We start from the raw sequence: 19,926 nt of genomic DNA on the forward strand, positions 1-19,926 counted from the left end.
CGAGTAGAGGCACTGTTAGACTCTGGTAGCTTGGTGACACTTAGAAAAGCTGAGCTGGTGAACCCCTTGAGGCATAAGGGGAAAACTGTTGATGTGACCTGCATACATGGGGATAATCGATATTATGTTACTGCCGAGGTGAACATCGAGACACCATGTGGCTCTGCTATAGTTTCTGTGGGTTTGGTGCCTGGTCTGATGTACGATGCAATATTGGGGAGAGACTTTGCTCACTTCTGGAAATTGTGGGAAAGCCGTTTTGTTCCAGAAGTGAACAACCCCGGTCCATTTGAGAAGGTTGTCGATATAGTGGAGGAGGGAGTTTCTTCTGAGTCAGAGTTATTCCCTTTTTCTACTATGATTGGAGAACTAGAGAATGCGGAGGGTGACGGTGGCCCGCCAACTGATGTGCCTCCCATTGAGGTGGGAAGTGTTGTTGGGCCAGTTGATCGTCTGCCTGATTTAGAGGTCAGAAGAGAGGTCTTTGCCGTGGAGCAGTTGAAAGACCCTACTTTGGTAAAAGCCAGGAAGAATGTAAAGGTAGTTGATGGTAAACCCGTAGACCCTGATAGTCCTTTGTCCTATCCCCACATGGCAATGTGTCAGGATTTATCCTGCCCTGAGTGTCAGTATCATGCTCCCAGACCACGTTTTAAAGGACCACTAGTTCCATTGCCTATTATAGAGGTGCCGATAGTGAGAGAGCACCTGAAACAGGCTCAACAGGCACAGCAGAGGGTATACAACCGCAATGCTCGGTTACGCAGCTTTGCTCCTGGGGACAGAGTGTTAGTGTTGGTTCCCACTGTGGAAAATAAACTTTTGGCTAAATGGCAAGGGCCCTTTGAAATCTTAGAAAGAGTGGGACAGGTCAATTACAAAGTTTACCAGCCGGGGAAAAGAAACCCGGAACAGATATACCATATAAATCTGTTAAAGCCCTGGAAAGATAGAACGGTACTGTCGGCCGTCCGAGCCCCTCCAGTAAGTCCAGGGCCCTTAGTTCCCGAAGTGACAGTGGCAAAAACCCTGTCGGCAATTCAACAACGAGAGGTCAAGGAGTTTCTGGTTAGAAATAGGGTGCTGTTCTCTGATGTACCTGGGAAAACCTCGGTCGTTAAACATGACATCTTCACTGACCCAGGGGTTAAAGTTAATCTAAAGCCCTATAGGTTACCAGAAGCACCAAGAGCATCGGTGTCGAAAGAAATAAAAAATATGCTAGAGTTAGGGGTTATTGAAGAATCACATAGTGAATGGTCAAGTCCCATTGTGTTGATTCCAAAGCCCGACGGGAGTGTGCGTTTCTGCAATGACTTCCGAAAGTTGAACAGTGTTTCAAAATTCAATGCCTACCCGGTGCCACAGTGGAGAAGGAGGCGTTGGCCATAAAGTGGGCGTTACAAACTTTTAAATTTTCGGTGGAACACAGGCCAGGGGGCCTGTTGTTTAAAGCAGACGCGTTGTCACGCGTTCATTGTTTGGGGGCTTCAGTTGTTCCGCCCCATAGGTTGAAACAAAGGGGGGTGGATATGTGATAGGATCACTGGTAAAGTGGTCTGTGGCAGGTACATTTGTCCCAGATTCCTGTCATTATGTGTTTTAAACCCCCAGGAGAAAGTCTGCAGTGTAGCAGGCTTGAGTTTCGGCTTTTTGAAAAGCCGGTTTGGGACCTGGGGGTTGTGGGTGAGAGGAGAGGGAGGGCTCCACCCACAGCCACTCCAGGTTTTGGTTCTCGCAGCCTGGTAACAGGGTGTTAGTTTTCCACCGGAGAGTGGCCAATATAAGCCTAGTGTACAGCCGTGTGTCTGTGACCATATGCTAATGCTGGTATCAGCCCTTCCCCCGGTGTACAGTCGTGTGTCTGTGACTATATGCTAGTGCTGGTATCAACCCTTCCCCTGGTGTACAGCTGTGTGTCTGTGACTATATACTAATGCTGGTATCATCCCTTCCCCCGGTGTACAGCCGTGTGTCTGTGACTATATACTAATGCTGGTATCAGCCCTTCCCCTTGTGTACAGCCGTGTGTCTGTGACTATATACTAATGCTGGTATCAGCCCTTCCCCTGGTGTACAGCCGTGTGTCTGTGCCTACATCCTAATGCTGGTATCAGCCCTTCCCCTTGTGTACAGCCGTGTGTCTGTGACTATATACTAATGCTGGTATCAGCCCCTTCCCTGGTGTACAGCGTGTGTATGTGACTATATGCTAATGCTGGTATCAGCCCCTCCCCTGGTGTACAGCTGTGTGTCTGTGACTATATACTAATGCTGGTATCAGCCCTTCCCCTGGTGTACAGCCGTGTGTATGTGACTATATGCTAATGCTGGTATCATCCCTTCCCCTGGTGTACAGCCGTGTGTCTGTGACTATATGCTAATGCTGGTATCAGCCCTTCTCCCGGTGTACAGTCGTGTGTCTGTGACTATATGCTAGTGCTGGTATCAACCCTTCCCCTGGTGTACAGCTGTGTGTCTGTGACTATATACTAATGCTGGTATCATCCCTTCCCCCGGTGTACAGCCGTGTATCTGTGACTATATACTAATGCTGGTATCAGCCCTTCCCCTTGTGTACAGCCGTGTGTCTGTGACTATATACTAATGCTGGTATCAGCCCTTCCCCCGGTGTACAGCCGTGTATCTGTGACTATATACTAATGCTGGTATCAGCCCTTCCCCTGGTGTACAGCCGTGTGTCTGTGATTATATGCTAATGCTGGTATCAGCCCCTTCCCTGGTGTACAGCAGTGTGTCTGTGACTATATGCTAATGCTGGTATCAGCCCCTTCCCTGGTGTACAGCCGTGTGTCTGTGACTATATTCTAATGCTGGTATCAGCCCTTCCCCCGGTGTACAGCCGTGTGTCTGTGACTATATGCCAATGCTGGTATCAGCCTTTCCCTGGTGTACAGCCGTGTGTCTGTGACTATATGCTAATGCTGGTATCAGCCCTTCCCCCGGTGTACAGCCATGTGTCTGTGACTATATGCTAATGCTGTTATCAGCCTTTCCCTGGTGTACAGCCGTGTGTCTGTGACTATATGCTAATGCTGGTATCAGCCCTTCCCTTGTTGTACAGCTGTGTGGTCTGTGACTATATGCTAATGCTGTTATCAGCCTTTCCCTGGTGTACAGCCGTGTGTCTGTGACTATATGCTAATGCTGGTATCAGCCCTTCCCCCGGTGTACAGCCGTGTGTCTGTGACTATGTGCTAATGCTGGTATCAGCCTTTCCCTGGTGTACAGCCGTGTGTCTGACTGTGCTAAGACTGAGACGCCCGCTTTCAGTGTCTATAGACGCTGTAATACCGCCTGCTGTGTCTCTGGATGCAGCCATTGGTCACACTATGGAAACTTGCGCCTGCCCCATTGCTAGGTTCAGGTTCCCCGTCAGAGATGCCGGCACTTATCGTGGATAATTTTTGAAACCTGATGTGTCCCTAAAAATAATCCACAATAAGTGCCGTTTTTTTACACCACCTAAATGGCGAAAACACAGTTTATGGCGGGTCCTATGGGTTTTCAGGAGAATTGTCCTAGTATTTTGACCGAAATAATAGGATAGCGTGAAAAAAAACATCCGCAAAAAACTGGAATAATCCAAGTTTTTCGCTAACTGCTGCTATGCAATAGCGCCTGAACTATGTTGGAGGCTAATTGAGTACCGCTCTTACTGTGAATTGGAGATAAAATGAGTGTAGTTGCCTTTTTTTCTCTCCAGTAGTATAGTTTTCTGTCTCTGGCTACCTCTTTGTGATATAGGGCTCTAATTACTACAATCCGCATTGCGAATTCAGCCAATATCACAGGGATTTACTAAAAATCCCTTACAGGGACAGAGCTTGCAATAAAGCTCTTTCCCTGCGAATTCCCTGCGCAGCCTTATCATGGTATTTTCGGAAAAAATACTGTGACAAGTGTCCGTGCTGGCACCGGCCGCCGCTGCTGCCCCGCCCCCCGGCACTAAGCCCTGCCCCCCGCGATCGCGGACCCCCCTCTCCCTTAATTGCACTTACCTGCATGATCCAGGCTCCGGTGATGTCCTCCATAGCTCCGGTCAGCTGACATCCCATATTGCACTGGGACCCGGTCACCTGATGACCGGGCCGCAGTGCAGTATGGGATACCAGCTGACCTGAGGGAGGACATCACCGGAGCCCCGATCTCCGGTCCCTGGACTCGGGTAAGTAAAAAAAATTTTTGACAATTTTTTTTTTTTTATTGTAGTGTATCAGCGTGTGGTCTGTGTAGCAGATATCAGCGTGTGGTCTGTGTAGCAGATATCAGCGTGTGGTCTGTTTAGCAGAGATCAGTATGTGGTCTGTTAAGACCACACAGCTGATCACTGGGGCCGGCTCCGGGCTCTGCTCTGCATGTTAGAGCAGAGCAGGAGTCCGGTAACCGGGGAAGACCCTGGATAACGCCACCTCGCCACCTCCAGGTGTCGTTATTATCACAGGGCCTCCCCAGGTAATTTTTTTCACAATTTATTTTTAGTAACTTGCACACAGATCGCATTTCCCATTACAATTATTTGAATTGTGATCTGATTGCTAAAAATAAGTGATACTTAGGGGTTGGATTAGAATTTTACGAATTATACTCCAATTGCCCTGTAATAACTTTAGGTGAAACTAAAATAATGTGAAAAGGGTGTGAAAACATCCTTTTTCACTTTATTTTAGGAAAAATAATGATAATAAATAGAGCCCATAGTGATTTGTAGTGTCTCTGCTGTCCCATAAACATAGAAAACAGCAGTAATTTGTGAATCCATCTTGCAAACCTAATGGCTACCTTTTAAATCACAACGAAGATTCCATCCATGATCCTTATATACGAGATTCCCTCCAACAACACAGCCATAAGTTTCTTTCATGTCCACTGCATAGGCCAGAGGCACTGAGGGGAGTTTGTACCCATTATGGAGTAACAGCGCTTTCGGATTACTCTTCCAGGAATCAATAAACAGTCGCTACTCACTAGTATTATGCTAAACAAGAGGAGGGTTCAGCCCCAGGACCAGCACAAAATCTTACTTGATATCATATTTCTGATGGCATATTTGGATTCTAGGAACAAAATGTTAATTGATATATATCATGTCAGACGAGTAGTGTAATTAATTCTTCCAAATATAATAAAATTAAACCCCAATTATCAGTTAATATAATGGATCAGTAATATTGCTCTCAACAATTATACAATTTTCCTCCAATGTTGCGCTCATTATAAGTATTGTGATTCCTCTCCTTCTGATTGGTCAGATAGCTGAGCATGTGGTTTGTGCTATCTCTCCTGTCACAACTACCTCATTTATTTTCGGTGTGTTTGCGGCAGGTTCCAAACTTCTGGGGTTTCTATACTTCTAATAGGAAAATAAAATGAATGGTGCTTCAATATTGTATTCTAAAATCTGGATTCTCTGCGGGTTTTCGGTGGTAAATTAGCGGTAAGTGCCACTGGATAGCCGCCGAAAATTCTGTTTAGTAAATGTACACCTTGGTGGAGAGAACCAACAGGGTGATGGTTGAGAGAATTTATGGTGGAAGAAGGGAGGGCTGTTGGGAGGGGGAAAAGGAACTGTATGGGGTTTCTTTATGTAATGTGGATGGTAGGTGAGGGCTACTTATTTAACAGTAAGAGAAGTTAATTATTTATAGGATGATGGGGGACACGCAATGTATTTTTTAGTGGGGGCTGTCTTATTTTTTGGTTTTTACTCAATGCTAACTTTTTCATATTTGATGTATTGATTGCTTTTTTGAAATAAGACCCCCAACATCCCAGGATCGCCAGTAGGGGGCGTGGTCTAGTGGCCCAACCCCTGGTTTTGTCACTCCAGGGGTGCCGGAGATGCAGGTTGCCCCCAGGGACCAGTTTGTTTTGCAGTGCCATCTCCCTCACTGTGTCAGGAGCCGAGTGCTGCATTTAATGCTACAGTGCAGCACCCAGCTCCTGTTACTGCAGAGGAGTCCGCACTTTGGGATCCCCTTTCAGTGGATGACCCCCGGGTGCGGCCCGCACCCCTCTTGTGACGCCACTGCCTAGGACGCAGCATTGGATCACCTACGGGTCCATCGGTTGGCTAAGTGACCCTTCGGAGATCCTGGCCTCTTCACTCCCACTGCAACATGGGCAACACGTCTACGTTTTTGGAAACTGAAGCCGTCATCGCAGACCGTCGATCTCTGACTGTCCTTTGCCGGACTGTTTGCGGGATCGCAGGCCCGTCCTGTGCATGCGCAGATTCCCGGTAATCTGCTTTTTTCCCCACTGCAAGGACAGTGAGGAGCTAAGTCCTGCTTCATCCTACTCTGCTTGTGAAGAGTGAGCTGTGTGCTAGCGGGGGATTGGTAGTGGATGGGACGGGTTGAGGGGAGATACCTCACACCAGCCAATATGACACCCATGCCACTTGCACTGTGCCAAAAGGAAACTCTTGTGGCTGGCTAAGCACTCTTGCACCCATATATTCATTATTAGGGATGTGCGCCGGACCATTTTTGCCGGATTTGGAATTGGTTCTAATTCGTCGTCCGGCTTTGGATTTGGATTTGCCAAACTGCAGTGACTGGATTTGGATTTGGATTTTTTTACAAAAATTTACAAAAAAAGCTAAAATCGCATAAATTGGTCTTTTTTTTTCTTCCTAGAGTATTATTAACCTCAATAACATTAATTTCCAGTCAATTTAGAACACCTCACAGCTTATAATATTGTTTTCAACATTATTGGCCAAAGGTTGCAGTGAGCTGACTGGTTACTAAGCGACAAAGCAGCGGCACAATGACACAGACACCACAGTATAAAGCACATCTATGACACATTGCCACACAGCAGTGGCAGAAATGAAAAGTAGTGCACCCACCCAGTGGGGTACGGCCAGCAGAGTCACAGTACTTGTTTACAAAGTGAAGATGGGCGGTAGAACTGCTCTCTCGTTGACCAGGGGGTGGTGTGTTGTGGTTTCGGGGTGCTGCACCTTTGTGTGGGAGTACCTTTCCCGCACCGAAAACGTATGGGGGTAGGGGGGGTAAGGTGCGCTCTTCCTGCTAGTAATGGTGATGACTTGTGTGTGTTTGTGAGTGGTGTTAATTAGAATGTTTCTTCTGGTGGTGGTGATGTTTTGGGAGTGAGGAGGGTGTGATTGGGTATGGAGTGTAGTTTGGAGTAATGTGAAAAGGGGAATGGAATAGGATCAAAATGAGGCCAGCGAGACACAGTAATTTTGGGCAAAATCTTTTATTGAGTAGTCACAATGCTTGTTTACAAAGTGGGCTACGGCCCAAGGAGTCACAGTGCACAATCTTATTCACATTACACCGCACGTAGTGCCCCTGATTCACATTACACCATAAAGTAGTAGGGTCCCCTATGCAGTGCCCCCAATAGCAGGCCCCCCCAGTAGCAGGCCCCCCACAGTAGCAGACCCCCCCCCCCTGGCATCCCCAGTAGCAGACCCCCCCAGTAGCGCCCCCGGCCCTTACAGAAGTTAAAAAAAAAATAATAATACTTACCTGTATCCCCGCTCCCGCGCCGTCCACTCTGCATCCACGCGCTGAGGAGGGAGCCGGAAGACGGAGCTCCTGAGTGAGCTCCAGCCGGCTCCCTCCGTGCAGCAGCCAATGAGAGTCTGTGTGACTCTCATTGGCTGCTGTAACAAACACACAGCTGCCACTGGCGGCTGTGTGTTTGTTCTGTGTAGGGCAGACCGCTATCACAGCGCTCTGCCCTACACAATAGGAGCCCTGATGTCGGATTCTCTAGCGAGAATCCGACATCAGGCGGCCGCTGTTTGGCCCCGAACGGGGATCCGAGTCAGGCGGTGAACACCCAAACAGGGTTCGGGTGGACTCGAATCCCCAATGTTCGGAGCGGTTCGGATTCCACAGAATCCGAACCGCTCATCTCTATTCATTATACTAATACATTTTGGCCCAGGACATTACATCATAGTTAATGAGAGGTTCAGGAACCTCATGCTCCTGCTGAAAAATAGCCCTGTACTTACCTATCCGGAGTTCTGCATCACAGGTGCCTGTGGACTGAAATCACCGGGAAAATGGAGTGGTGGCCATTTTCCTGATTTGTGTATACTAGGGGTGTGCACCGGCCACTTTTCGTGTTTTGTGTTTTGGTTTTGGATCTGGATCTTTCTTCGTGTTTTGGATCTGGATTGGTTTTGCCAAAACCACCCTTCCGTGTTTTGGGTTCTGGGTTTTGTGTTTTGGATCGGATTTTTTCTTAAAAAATAAAAAAAACCCGCTAAAATCACATAAATGGGCCTTTTTTTGTTCCTACGCTATTAATAACCCCAATAACATTAATTTCCACTCATTTCCACTCTATTCTGAACACCTCACACCTCACAATATTGTTTTTAGGCCAAAAGGTTGTACCGAGGAAGCTGGATGACTATGCTAAGCGACACAAGGGGGCGGCACAAACACGTGGCCCATCTAGGAGTGGCACTGCAGTGGCAGACAGGAAGCCAATCAGCGTTATGGTGCCCATTTGCATGTAGCACGAACCCGGGAGATCCGTGCTACATGCATCTGTGTGATTGGCACAGAGCAATGACAGGTCCGTGAGACCCGTCTGTGCTGCTGTGGTAAAAAAAAAAAAAAAAAACCTGTGTAAAAAAAGAAAAAAATGGCGTGCACCCCCCCAAAAAAGAGCAACCAGCCCCGGGCATTAGTAACCCAGTGCTGGGTGTGCTTAAATACAGGGGACAAACGACGTAGGGGTCCCCTGTACTTAAGCACAACCAGCACCGGGCTAGTCAGAACCAGCGCTGGTTGCCAAAATACGGGGGACAAACGACGTAGGGGTCCCCTGTATTCTGCGCAACCAGCTCTGGGCTCTGATCCGGTCCTGGTTCTGGAAATATAGGGGACAAAAAATGAGTAGGGTTCCCCTGTATGTTCCAGAACCAGCACTGGACTTTTTCTAGCGGGGGGCTGATGCCACAGCCAGGGGAGCCCTTTCACCGGGCCCCCCAGCCGCAGCATCAACCCTGACCGCTAGTCAGCCCAGGCCGGGGATCCCTGGAGAGCTGGGGACCCCCCAATAAAGGGGTCACCCTCTCCAGGGCACCCCAGGCCCAGGCTGATAGCCCGGGGCTATCCCCGCCACCCCTGGTGGCGGTGGGTGGCGGGTTGATTGTGTGGTGTGGTGTAAATAAAGAATATCAAACATTGTCTTTACAAGTAGAACTGCAAGTCCCAGCTAGCCTGCCCCGCATGCTGGTACTTGGAGAACCACAAGTACCAGCATGCAGGGCATTAAGGGCCCACTAGTACCTGTAGTTCACCTGTAAAAAAAATGTTTAAAAAAACACAGGACACACACACCGTGACAGTATAAGTTTATTAAACATACATACACACACACACATGTACACATACTCACCTATGTAACCTGTAGCATCGGTCCACTTGTCCGGTAAAGTATCCCTAGGGGACCTGTGAAAAAAAACATACTCACCATCTCCTATGCGAGGTTCTGTCCTCTTCGTTCCAAAGTAGGCATCCCCGGACTTGGCAAAAAAAAAAAACGAAAACGCGATCCACGAACTTAGTACCGTTCTATAGAACGGTACTTCCCGAATGAGAGCTTAGCGGCGGGGTATCACCATGGAAACCCCGCTGCTAAGCGTTCATTGGCTGAGAGAGGTCATCTCCCGTCTCTCAGCCAATGAACGGCTCCCTCCATTGTAGTCAATGGTGGGAACCGCAGGGTAAACTTTAATAACCTTGCGGCTCCCAGCATTGACTACAATGGAGGGAGCCGTTCATTGGCTGAGAGAGACGGGAGATGGCCTCTCTCAGCCAATGAACGCTTAGCAGCGGGGTTTCCATGGTGATACCCCGCCGCTAAGCTCTCATTCGGGAAGTACCGTTCTATAGAACGGTACTAAGTTCGTGGATCGCGTTTTCGTTTTTTTTTTTTGCCAAGTCCGGGGATGCCTACTTTGGAACGAAGAGGACAGAACCTCGCATAGGAGATGGTGAGTATGTTTTTTTTCACAGGTCCCCTATGGATACTTTACCGGACAAGTGGACCGATGCTACAGGGTTACATAGGTGAGTATGTGTACATGTGTGTGTGTGTGTGTGTGTGTGTATGTATGTTTAATAAACTTATACTGTCACGGTGTGTGTGTCCTGTGTTTTTTTTAAACATTTTTTTACAGGTGAACTACAGGTACTAGTGGGCCCTTAATGCCCTGCATGCTGGTACTTGTGGTTCTCCAAGTACCAGCATGCGGGGCAGGCTTGCTGGGACTTGCAGTTCTACTTGTAAAGACAATGTTTGATATTCTTTATTTACACCACACCACACAATCAACCCGCCACCCACCGCCACCAGGGGTGGCGGGGATAGCCCCGGGCTATCAGCCTGGGCCTGGGGTGCCCTGGAGAGGGTGACCCCTTTATTGGGGGGGTCCCCAGCTCTCCAGGGATCCCCGGCCTGGGCTGACTAGCGGTCAGGGCTGATGCTGCGGCTGGGGGGCCCGGTGAAAGGGCTCCCCTGGCTGTGGCATCAGCCCCCCGCTAGAAAAAGTCCAGTGCTGGTTCTGGAACATACAGGGGAACCCTACTCATTTTTTTCCCCTGTATTTCCAGAACCAGGACCGGATCAGAGCCCAGAGCTGGTTGCGCAGAATACGGGGGACCCCTACGTCGTTTGTCCCCCGTATTTTGGCAACCAGCTCTGGTTCTGACTAGCCCGGTGCTGGTTGTGTTTAAGTACAGGGGACCCCTATGTCGTTTGTCCCCTGTATTTAAGCACACCCAGCACTGGGTCACTAATGCCCGGGGCTGGTTGCTCTTTTTTTGGGGGGGAGGACGCCATTTTTTTCTCTTTTTACACAGGTTTTTTTTTTTTTATTTACCACAGCAGCACAGACGGGTCTCACGGACCCGTTAGTGCTCTGTGTCAATGACACAGATGCAAGTAGCACGGATCTCCTGGTCCGTGCGTGCATCTGTGTCATTGAAATACACAGCAGCACAGACGGGTCTCACTGACCCATCTGTGCTCTGTGTCACTGTCAATCACACAGATGCATGTAGCACGGATCTCACGAGTCCGTGCTACATGCAAATGAGCACCATAATGCTGATTGGCTGAGAGCCGTGACAGACGGCTCTGTCAGCCAATCAGCACTTTGCCCATTAAAGGCAAAGGCATTTTTTTTTAAATGGCCGCTCGAGGCAAAACCTCGAGATCCGACAGCAGATCTCGAGGTTTTGCCTCGGGAGAGGGATCCGGGGCAGACAGGGAGATCCGAGCTTGGGCTCGGATCGCCCCGGATCCCCGAAGTTCGGGTGGGTTCGGTTCTCAGGGAACCGAACCCGCTCATCCCTAGTGTATACGCGGTGGAGATGTCTCCAGGAACACAGGACGGGCACCATGTTCCTGTAGATCTGCACATGTACCGGAGACCCTAGCACAAAGCCAGAGACTCTCACTGCCAGAGAGGAGGTAGCCCGCCCTGAGGTTACATATGAACCCCCTCCTCTCTTAAACCGCCCCTGACCTTGTCAAATATATTGACCTCTTTGTAGATGAGCTATGTCACTGGGGCAATAATAAGGATATAAAGTATTCCCACCACTCATGCATCATAAGAGATGATTCTACATGAATTCTGCCAGTGAGGCTTCGGAGTAAAGGAGAAAGAAACCAAACGAGCCTGTGTTCTATCAATGTTTTTAATTTATTTTTTGTAATTAAATGTAACTATTTCCTATGTGTAGTAGATGCAGTAAGTTAATAGGCTAAACCAATATGTATGTGCACTATACCTCCGAGAACTGCTGGCATTGCTGAGGCATGGTGCCGTCCTCTCCTCATGTGATTCAGCCCACAAAATGGCTGCCTCCACCAAGCTTAGGCAACACTGTTTCCCTGGGCTGTGCAGCCTACTGACAGTTACTTTGCAAACATATAACAATTTTTCTTTTTAACACTAAAAATCCTTCACTTTTATGTTGTCAATTTATAGGCTTGTCAGGAGCATTTTTTTTGATAAATACTGAATATTTATTTCCCATGTTAACAAAAAAAACCCTTTCTGAGGGATCGGAGTTGAGAGGGTGCCCGGTAATGCCAGTTGACTGTCGGGAGGCCCCCACTCTGCTGTTATGGGCATGTGCGGGGCAGGTGAATACACAATGATGCCGGCTGTGGCCTCACTGTACAGTAAATGCTCTGGGTCCAGAGAAGTGCAGAGCCGGAGTCCTCCCATAAGTTTTGCTGCAGCAATTCTCTGTTCCTTCCATAGTTATTCTTCTAATCTTTATTAGCCAAGGACATAATGAAGGCCTCAAAGGAAGCCGAATGATAGAGCAATTAATTATGTAAACAGTGGAGGGAGGAGGTGAGGCGAGAGGGACTGGGTTGGACTGGTCAACAGGGGTACTGGGGAAATCCCCGGTGGGCCCCACTGCCTGTGAGCCCACCCCACTCCTCTAGGTGTCAGGTTCCATACCTCAAATTATAGATTGTTAGTCTACTAGATGGTCAGTCACCTGGTGGAGCAGGACCACTGATCATTATGGGGGCTTGATTCCCTTCAATAGAAATGTTATGTTCTGGGTTGTTTGTGGACCCGGGGTGGTAGCAGGAGCGATCACAGGAGCAGATTTAAAGGTAAATGTAGAACTTTTAATGATTGGCTTAACAGACATGGGAATGGCAAGAAATAGTCCAGGTATAGCACTAAAGTGCACTTAATAACTGTAGTGGAGTAAATGGGAGAATGTCCAGAAAGTGACAGGCAGGAACAGTCCAGTATACAGGTATGGTGAGCTGTAACAAAATGCAGGCAGAGGTAACGAAGTTGAGCTGGGTGTAAATGGAGGTAAGGTGCAGGGAAACAGCAGGTTCAGGTTCTCAGGCAGGGGAAAAGGTAAATGGAGGGTGCAGGGTAAGTTAGCCGACACAGGTGCTCAGGCAATAGGAAAGGTAATTTGAGGAGGCAGGGGAATCCAGCAGGGTTGGAGCAGGTCAGGTGAAGAAGGCTTAGGCAATGAAACCAATAGACAGGTGAAAGCACAGGAACTCACTCTCTCAGCTCTCGCTGAGAAACACGTTGCACTGGCAATGCAATGGAGCTCTGAACTCCCTTAAATCCCCAGTGCTCAGCCGTGACTGGTCAGAGAGGAGCATGTGACACAACAGGATAGGGCAACTAGGTCACCTGACCGGAGACAAGATGGCGGCGCCCATGCCAGAACGGAACAGAAGCACCACCAGGCCTAACCAGACCAGAGTGACAGTATGCCCACACGGAACCACGCACAGCCAATGCTCCCCGCCAGGCACCAGTACCACCGCCAGACGCCCCTCGCCATAGCGTCCTCACAGGTATTACCCGTCGACTACCATGCCGAGAAACCCTGGTCGTGACAAGAAACTACACCAAGTTTGGCTAATGGTGAGCCATTAATTTGAGGTGGCTGGCCTCACCCCCGCTGGTGGAAGACCACTCCCCTTAAATATAGGCACCTAGAACTGCATTCCTGCGGTGGGCTCTTCTTGTCCCAGTCCGACACTGGAGAAGGAACTAATCAATTTAAAATTGTTTGACAGTTGACAATTACTTTAAAGGCAACTGTACCTAAAATACTTTCTATAAGCGAGCCAGGAGTACCCTTCCCAATATGGTATGGGTTTAAAGGGCTTACCAGCACTGATATTTCATATAAAACCGGGGAGATTTTGTACTGTGCATAGTAAGCTTCCTGTATGTAACATCACTGGCAGCCTTATTTTAAATCTGAAATGGCCACTTATCCAACAGTGACATATCCAGCAAGGTGCACAGCAAATGTTAAGTTCAGTGAAAACGTTGCTAGTTCTGAGAAGGCATGAGAACTTGACAAGACATTACAAAATGGCCTAATCTATGGGATCTTTGAGTGTTTAAAAAGGTTTGTGCTTTTTCTATTGAGTAGGGGAGGGTTTGTGTAACATAGGATTTACCCTGCCAGGTTATGCATGTGAATAAGCATATTCCCCATAGACCATAGTATTGTGTTATTGGTCTTCAGTTCCATTGTCTGCTAAAACCTTTCTCTGTATTTCTTAGTTTTCTCCCAAAAGGACTTACTGGTTAAGGTAATTAATACTAACCCATTTCCTGTCTGTATTCCTGTCTTTAGGCGGTGCAGTGGGGGGAATGGTGGGAGCCTGGATGTCAAGCGGGCAGTTTAAACCCATTCCTCAGATTCTCTTGGAGTTGCCCGCCATTCAGCAGCAGCAACTCTGTGACGACGTCTACGCCATCATCCGAAATCTGGACTGGACTGATGCAACACAGCTGGTCATGCTTGTCACAGGCAATATCGCTTTACAACAGAAGGTGGCAGGAGCGCTCATAGGCTTTGTGACTAACGAGCTGAAATCAGAAATTCAGTATGGAGACTAGAATACTAATCAGGCCTCATTACTGCACATTTACTAGGGACCGACAATCTAGCCGAGATGTTTTAGGACAGCTAACCTAAAATCAAGGCCGACTGACGTCCTCGTAATGTGTCTATTTCATTACAGAATCCCGTAATGAAATAGATCCTTACCAATGACTTAATACTGACACTCATTTCACCAAATGTACTTACTTATTTTCTCCACCCCACCCCCCTTCCCTCTTTTTGTGCCCTGCCACATGGGGATGCTGTGCCCAGTGCAGAATAGCCATTCAATTATATATACAATTCTGTATAACCGGCAGCATAAAGTGCAATTACTTTGTAACTCATGGACACTGGCTGTCCTAATTAGACCAATTAACCTCGGCCTTCGTTGAACTGACATATATTTTTACGGGTTGTAAAGTTTTTTTATTAAAAGCATGTGAATATAAACTGGTAAGGTTAGTATAATCTTCAGAGAAAAAAGGTTTTGAGAAGTAAAAAAAAAAAAAAAAAAAACAATGTACAATTTTGAAGTCCCCCTGTTATGTGTAAAGTGGATATGGCGGCCATGTTGTGGAATGATGACCAGTGTCCTCACTGAGGCCCTAAGGTGATTGGTCCATGTCTGGGTTTTCTCAGCGCCAGCATCTAATGACTATTGGTTGGTTGTGAACGTGGGATGTTCTTCTAGGATGTCACTGGTTGGTTCCCTTAGGAGGCATTCTCAGAATGTGGCTTCAGCCAGCAAAATGGCTGCCTCCAGAGGTGAATTAAACCCCATCAAGCCTGAGACAAAAAACTAGTTTAAAGAACCCCCTTCCCACCTCCATTTCACAAGGTAAAAAAAATTAAAAATGTAAAAATGATTTATGATAATCTGGGTCCCACAGTGACCGGGCCCTAAGCAGGTGCCTAGGTTACTGAATGGATGTTTCAGCTATGGCCGCCTCTACTACAAGCATTTTTTTTTTTGTTGCCTTTTCCGCTACTACTACTTGTTAGCACATGTCCCAGTACTTACATGAAGTATGTATGCCATGCATGTTTGCTGGTCAAATGCTATTAACAAAATTTGGCCATATATTTGAGCCTGTGGAGGAGGTTATGGCTGGCGAGGGCCACAAAAACAACCTTGTCGGGCTGCTTCCGGCCTCCAGACCATGACTACCTATGGAGCGGCGTGCAGGGTAAACTCTGATAGGGTTATTTTTTTGTTTCTACTGTCCCACCCATCGTCTAGCTACACCTATAGTGAGGTACGGATTGATATTGTGGATTCATTTGCTTGGCTCCAATTTGCCAAACAGATATTTTCTTTTTAGTTTTTAGATCACTGGGAAAATTTTAGTTCCTAAAGTGCATCACTGACACCACCCAGTCCAGGAGAACCGACCTCAGGCATGGGTTACATTGACTATATATAATATATTATATTTTAACTACATTGTGCCATGTGTAGGTAGCAAAATAAATATCCACGTACCCCAGAAACCCCATTCTCTTTGTCAAAATCATTTTTTATTTTACAGTGCCGTTTGAGCGGTTCTGTCTACCTGGCCAGGCATTCTCCAGCCCACACAGTAGGAGCGACGCGAGGTTTAGGGAAACCCGGCCACGAGCGACCACTATATTGTGACAGCTGGACTTGCCTTGTGGGTACTGCACCATTCTCGCCTCTCCTGATGGGATTATATTAGTGCAGGAAGACTATTGGCTCTAAGCGCCTCTGTACGATATGACGCTCAAACACCCAGCTTGTTAAACTTCACGTAAAGCATTTATAAGCTACAGGGGGAGATATATCAAACCTTTGAGAGAAGGTGGAGAAGTTGCCGGTAACAACCAAGCCGCTTATAACTGTCATTTAATAGACTGTGCTAGATAAATGACAGCAGCTGATTGGTTGCTATTAGTAAATTCTTCACTTTATCTCTCTCTAAGGTTTGATACATCTCCCCCACAGCCTTGCTTTACAATAATCTCCTCTTACACACTGTGCCTTTCCTTATCTTACACTAGTGTCCATCATTGAACAGGACATATAAAATATACCATAAACTGTCACATGACTGCTCTGAGCTGAAACTACAAGTGATACCTCTGATGTATGTATGTATGTACACGTGACAACAGCTTTGAGCACCAGGAAAGTGACGGATGGAAAACATTGTAGACGAAAATCCTTGTACACTTGTTTTATTTTCTAAAGGTCAGTCCTAAAACAGGGACGTGGTCCTAATCCCAGCTGTCGGGATGCTGGCACTCAGAATTCCAACACCAGTCAGCATCCCGGCACCGGTATACCAAATGTAAGTAGTGGGGTTAGCGGGAGCGTTAGGGTTAGTCTTTGTAGGGTGGGGGGGTTCGGTTTAGGTGCTATGTGGGGAGGTTAGGTTTAGGCAGTAGGGGTGAAGGGTTAGGGGTAGAAAGAGGGGGAGGGTTAGGACACTTACCGACAGGTGTCGGTATCCTAACCCAGTTGAGATGCCAGCATCGTAATTCTGGCTGCCGGGATCCATGGTTAAAGTTTTAAAATCATTGCCTTCCCAGCAAGTTACCAGCATACTAATGTAAAATAAATGTTCCCATAATCTACTGTGCTCTAACAATGGGATTACCAGAATAGCCTGTACATCCGCCTGATAGAGCTGGAAATTTTATACTGTGTAATCGATTGCTTTCCTCCCCCCCTATATTCCCTTCATACAGTGGTTCTCAAACTTGGTCCTCGAGGCACCCGAACAATCCAGGTTTTAACGATATCCATGTTTATGTTGATTATACCTTCTGTGCACAAGCAGGTATTTCCTTAAACCCTGGTGCCTCGAGGACCGAGATTGGGAAACCCTGTTTTAGTATAAGCACAAATCATCTGATCTTGGTGAAATCTCTGGAAGGACACTGACAAATCCTAATTAGTACATTGTCTTCATTTAGGATGGAAAAGCTTTCTGCCTGATGTTTGGTAGATAGATGTGATAAATATAGAAAAATGGCCTCTAGGACCCTCAAATCCATGGGTCACACGCAAATCCCTACGAATAATGTAACCCAAATACATACAATCTCTGTAGAGTTGCAGGTGACAAGGATGAATTAGGGGGGTCCGGTACCTAGTTAGACTGTGAAGTTATAGGTAGGTAATGTTACCTCCTAGGACGCTGCTGTTCCACTACCTCCCTTCTCATATTTACATCCCTGCATCAATGTGTGACTGTAGGTGATACATTATACACAGATATCACCTAATGCAAATAACAATGATTGAATCCTGACTTATTCATAGATACTCGGAATTAGGTATTGTTGATAAGAATGTTTCTTTTTTATTTCAATATCCCCAATAAATATGTTGTAAATCACCATTAAGTTTTTTCTTCTGCCTTATGACTGAAATACAGGAATTCCTTCGCTCTTCAGTAACTGAATCTGGCCTGAACTGTGCCCCTCTAAGATTGACTCTGTCACAGGGTGTAAAAATTGTCCAGTGAAGCACCGTGCAATGGTCCTTGTAATAAATGAATCGGGACCGGTGCTGAGCTCTGGTCGTCGTGATTGGTTTTCATCTAATTGCCCGATATGATATTTCGGTGTGGTTTGGTCCGTTAGATTAAAATGTCTTTTTTTTTTGTGTGTGTGGTGGTAAATTATGAATTTATCCTACATGTTTCTACTTGTACGTCTACTTTGGTGGCCAGTGTGATGGAAACATTATTACTTTTAGTACAAAATAATAATAATCATCATTTAGATTTATAGATTATCTTTAAGGTAAGGGCTTCACTGGTCTGTTCAGTTTAGACCCAGCTGCATTTAAGCTTTGCTTTACTAAGTGCTGGATTTCACACATAAGGTCACATAAAAAATAATAGTGATTTTCAAATGTGTTTATCATTTGGGGAATATAAATAAGATGAGTTCTCGGTTTTAACGACCGTGTAGGATCAGGTTTGACTGTGACATCTGCAATATTTTTTACAGCCACCAGGCCATATAGAGCTCTTTGTTTTTTCTGTGCTATAGATATACTGGTAGAATATATAGATTTATGCTGATGTTTGGTGAATTGTATAATGTTTTTTTATTATTATTTGATATATCAATAAATGAATTTTAAAACAATATTTGTTAATCTGTGGTTGACCAAATAAAAGGGTTTCGTGATTGAGACTTTGTTAATGAGCTTCATAAGTAAGATGAAATGATAATGACCCAATGTCTTGGTTATACCCCTTTCAACTAGTAGCAAAATCCTGGGTTTTTGCAGGTGAACCCGGGATATTGCTTTAATTTGCTTAGTCTGAAAGGATCCTTAAAAAATAAAATCCTGGGTCGATCGACCTGGCATTTCAACCTGGATAGGTACAAGGGTTTAACCCAGGATCTACCCGGGTCGCCGTGCAGTGTAAACGGGTAACTAGGGTCATCTGACCTGGACCCATTTACAGCATAGGGAGCAGGGGCTAGGGTAGTGTGACCAGTGCCATGGCACAGGGCACCGCAGGGCAGGAGGCGCTGTTTGGACCTCTCAATTTTCCTGTTTTTATTATCATTCTTGCTTGTAGCTTCCTCTTCTTTTATCCCCAGCATCTCCTGGCCTCCCCTATCTCTTCCCTGGCCCTTCTTCATGAGGCCATGGCCCTCTCTCAGGTGCACTATATTATGTCCCTATTTATCCCCAGCATCTCCTGACCTCCCCTATCTCTTCCCTGGCCCTTCCCCATGAGGCCATGGCCCTCTCTCAGGTGCACTATATTATGTCCCTATTTATCCCCAGCATCTGCTGGCCTCCCCTATCTCTTTCCTGGCCCTTCCCCATGAGGCCATGGCCCTCTCTCAGGTGCACTATATTATGTCTCTATTTATCCCCAGCATCTGCTGGCCTCCCCTATCTCTCCCCTGGCCCTTCTTCATGAGGCCATGGCCCTCTCTCAGGTGCACTATATTATGTCCCTATTTATCCCCAGCATCTCCTGACCTCCCCTATCTCTTCCCTGGCCCTTCCCCATGAGGCCATGGCCCTCTCTCAGGTGCACTATATTATGTCCCTATTTATCCCCAGCATCTCCTGGCCTCCCCTATCTCCTCCCCGGCCCTTTCCCATGAGGCCATGGCCCCTTTTCGGGTGTACTATCTTGAAAAATGAGAGGGGGGGGGGGGGTGCTCTCTGGCACAGGGCACCAAAAAGTGTAGTTATGACTCTGATGGGGAGAGATGGAACTTGAAGATGATCTCATCTCCAAGCATCACCACTGCACCAATGTGGCCGACCCAGGAATAAGCCGCCTGTCTGAAAGTGGTCACATCTGGGTTGGATCCGTGTTCAAAATCCCAGCAGGTGCGACCCGGTATTTTGATCTAAAAGGAGTATTAAAGAAGATCTATGGTTTAGAACATATTTTACGGTGTTGTGTGTGTGTGTGTGTGTGTTGAGGCACACATAATGTAACGTGTGCAAGATAAGCATAGACCACAGAGGAGGTAGCAG

At 46.9% G+C, this 19,926-nt stretch overlaps 1 protein-coding gene across 5 annotated transcripts in view; it reads left to right on the plus strand.

Annotated features, from left to right (window-relative positions):
- Nucleotides 1-18,602, plus strand: part of CUNH19orf12 (chromosome unknown C19orf12 homolog) — a 39,262-nt gene extending 20,660 nt beyond the window's left edge. For all 5 annotated transcript variants that reach the window (XM_088451074.1, XM_088451072.1, XM_088451071.1 and 2 more), the window contains exon 3: nt 14,184-18,602. In XM_088451074.1, coding sequence (XP_088307200.1) covers nt 14,184-14,449 — 266 coding nt within the window. In that variant the 3' untranslated portion in view covers nt 14,450-18,602. The remainder of the gene's footprint in view (nt 1-14,183) is intronic.
- Nucleotides 18,603-19,926: the final 1,324 nt, after the last annotated feature.

The sequence above is a fragment of the Taudactylus pleione genome, unplaced genomic scaffold (assembly GCF_031769625.1).
Source record: "Taudactylus pleione unplaced genomic scaffold, aTauple2 ptg000537l, whole genome shotgun sequence".
NCBI classification, from domain to species: domain Eukaryota; kingdom Metazoa; phylum Chordata; class Amphibia; order Anura; family Myobatrachidae; genus Taudactylus; species Taudactylus pleione.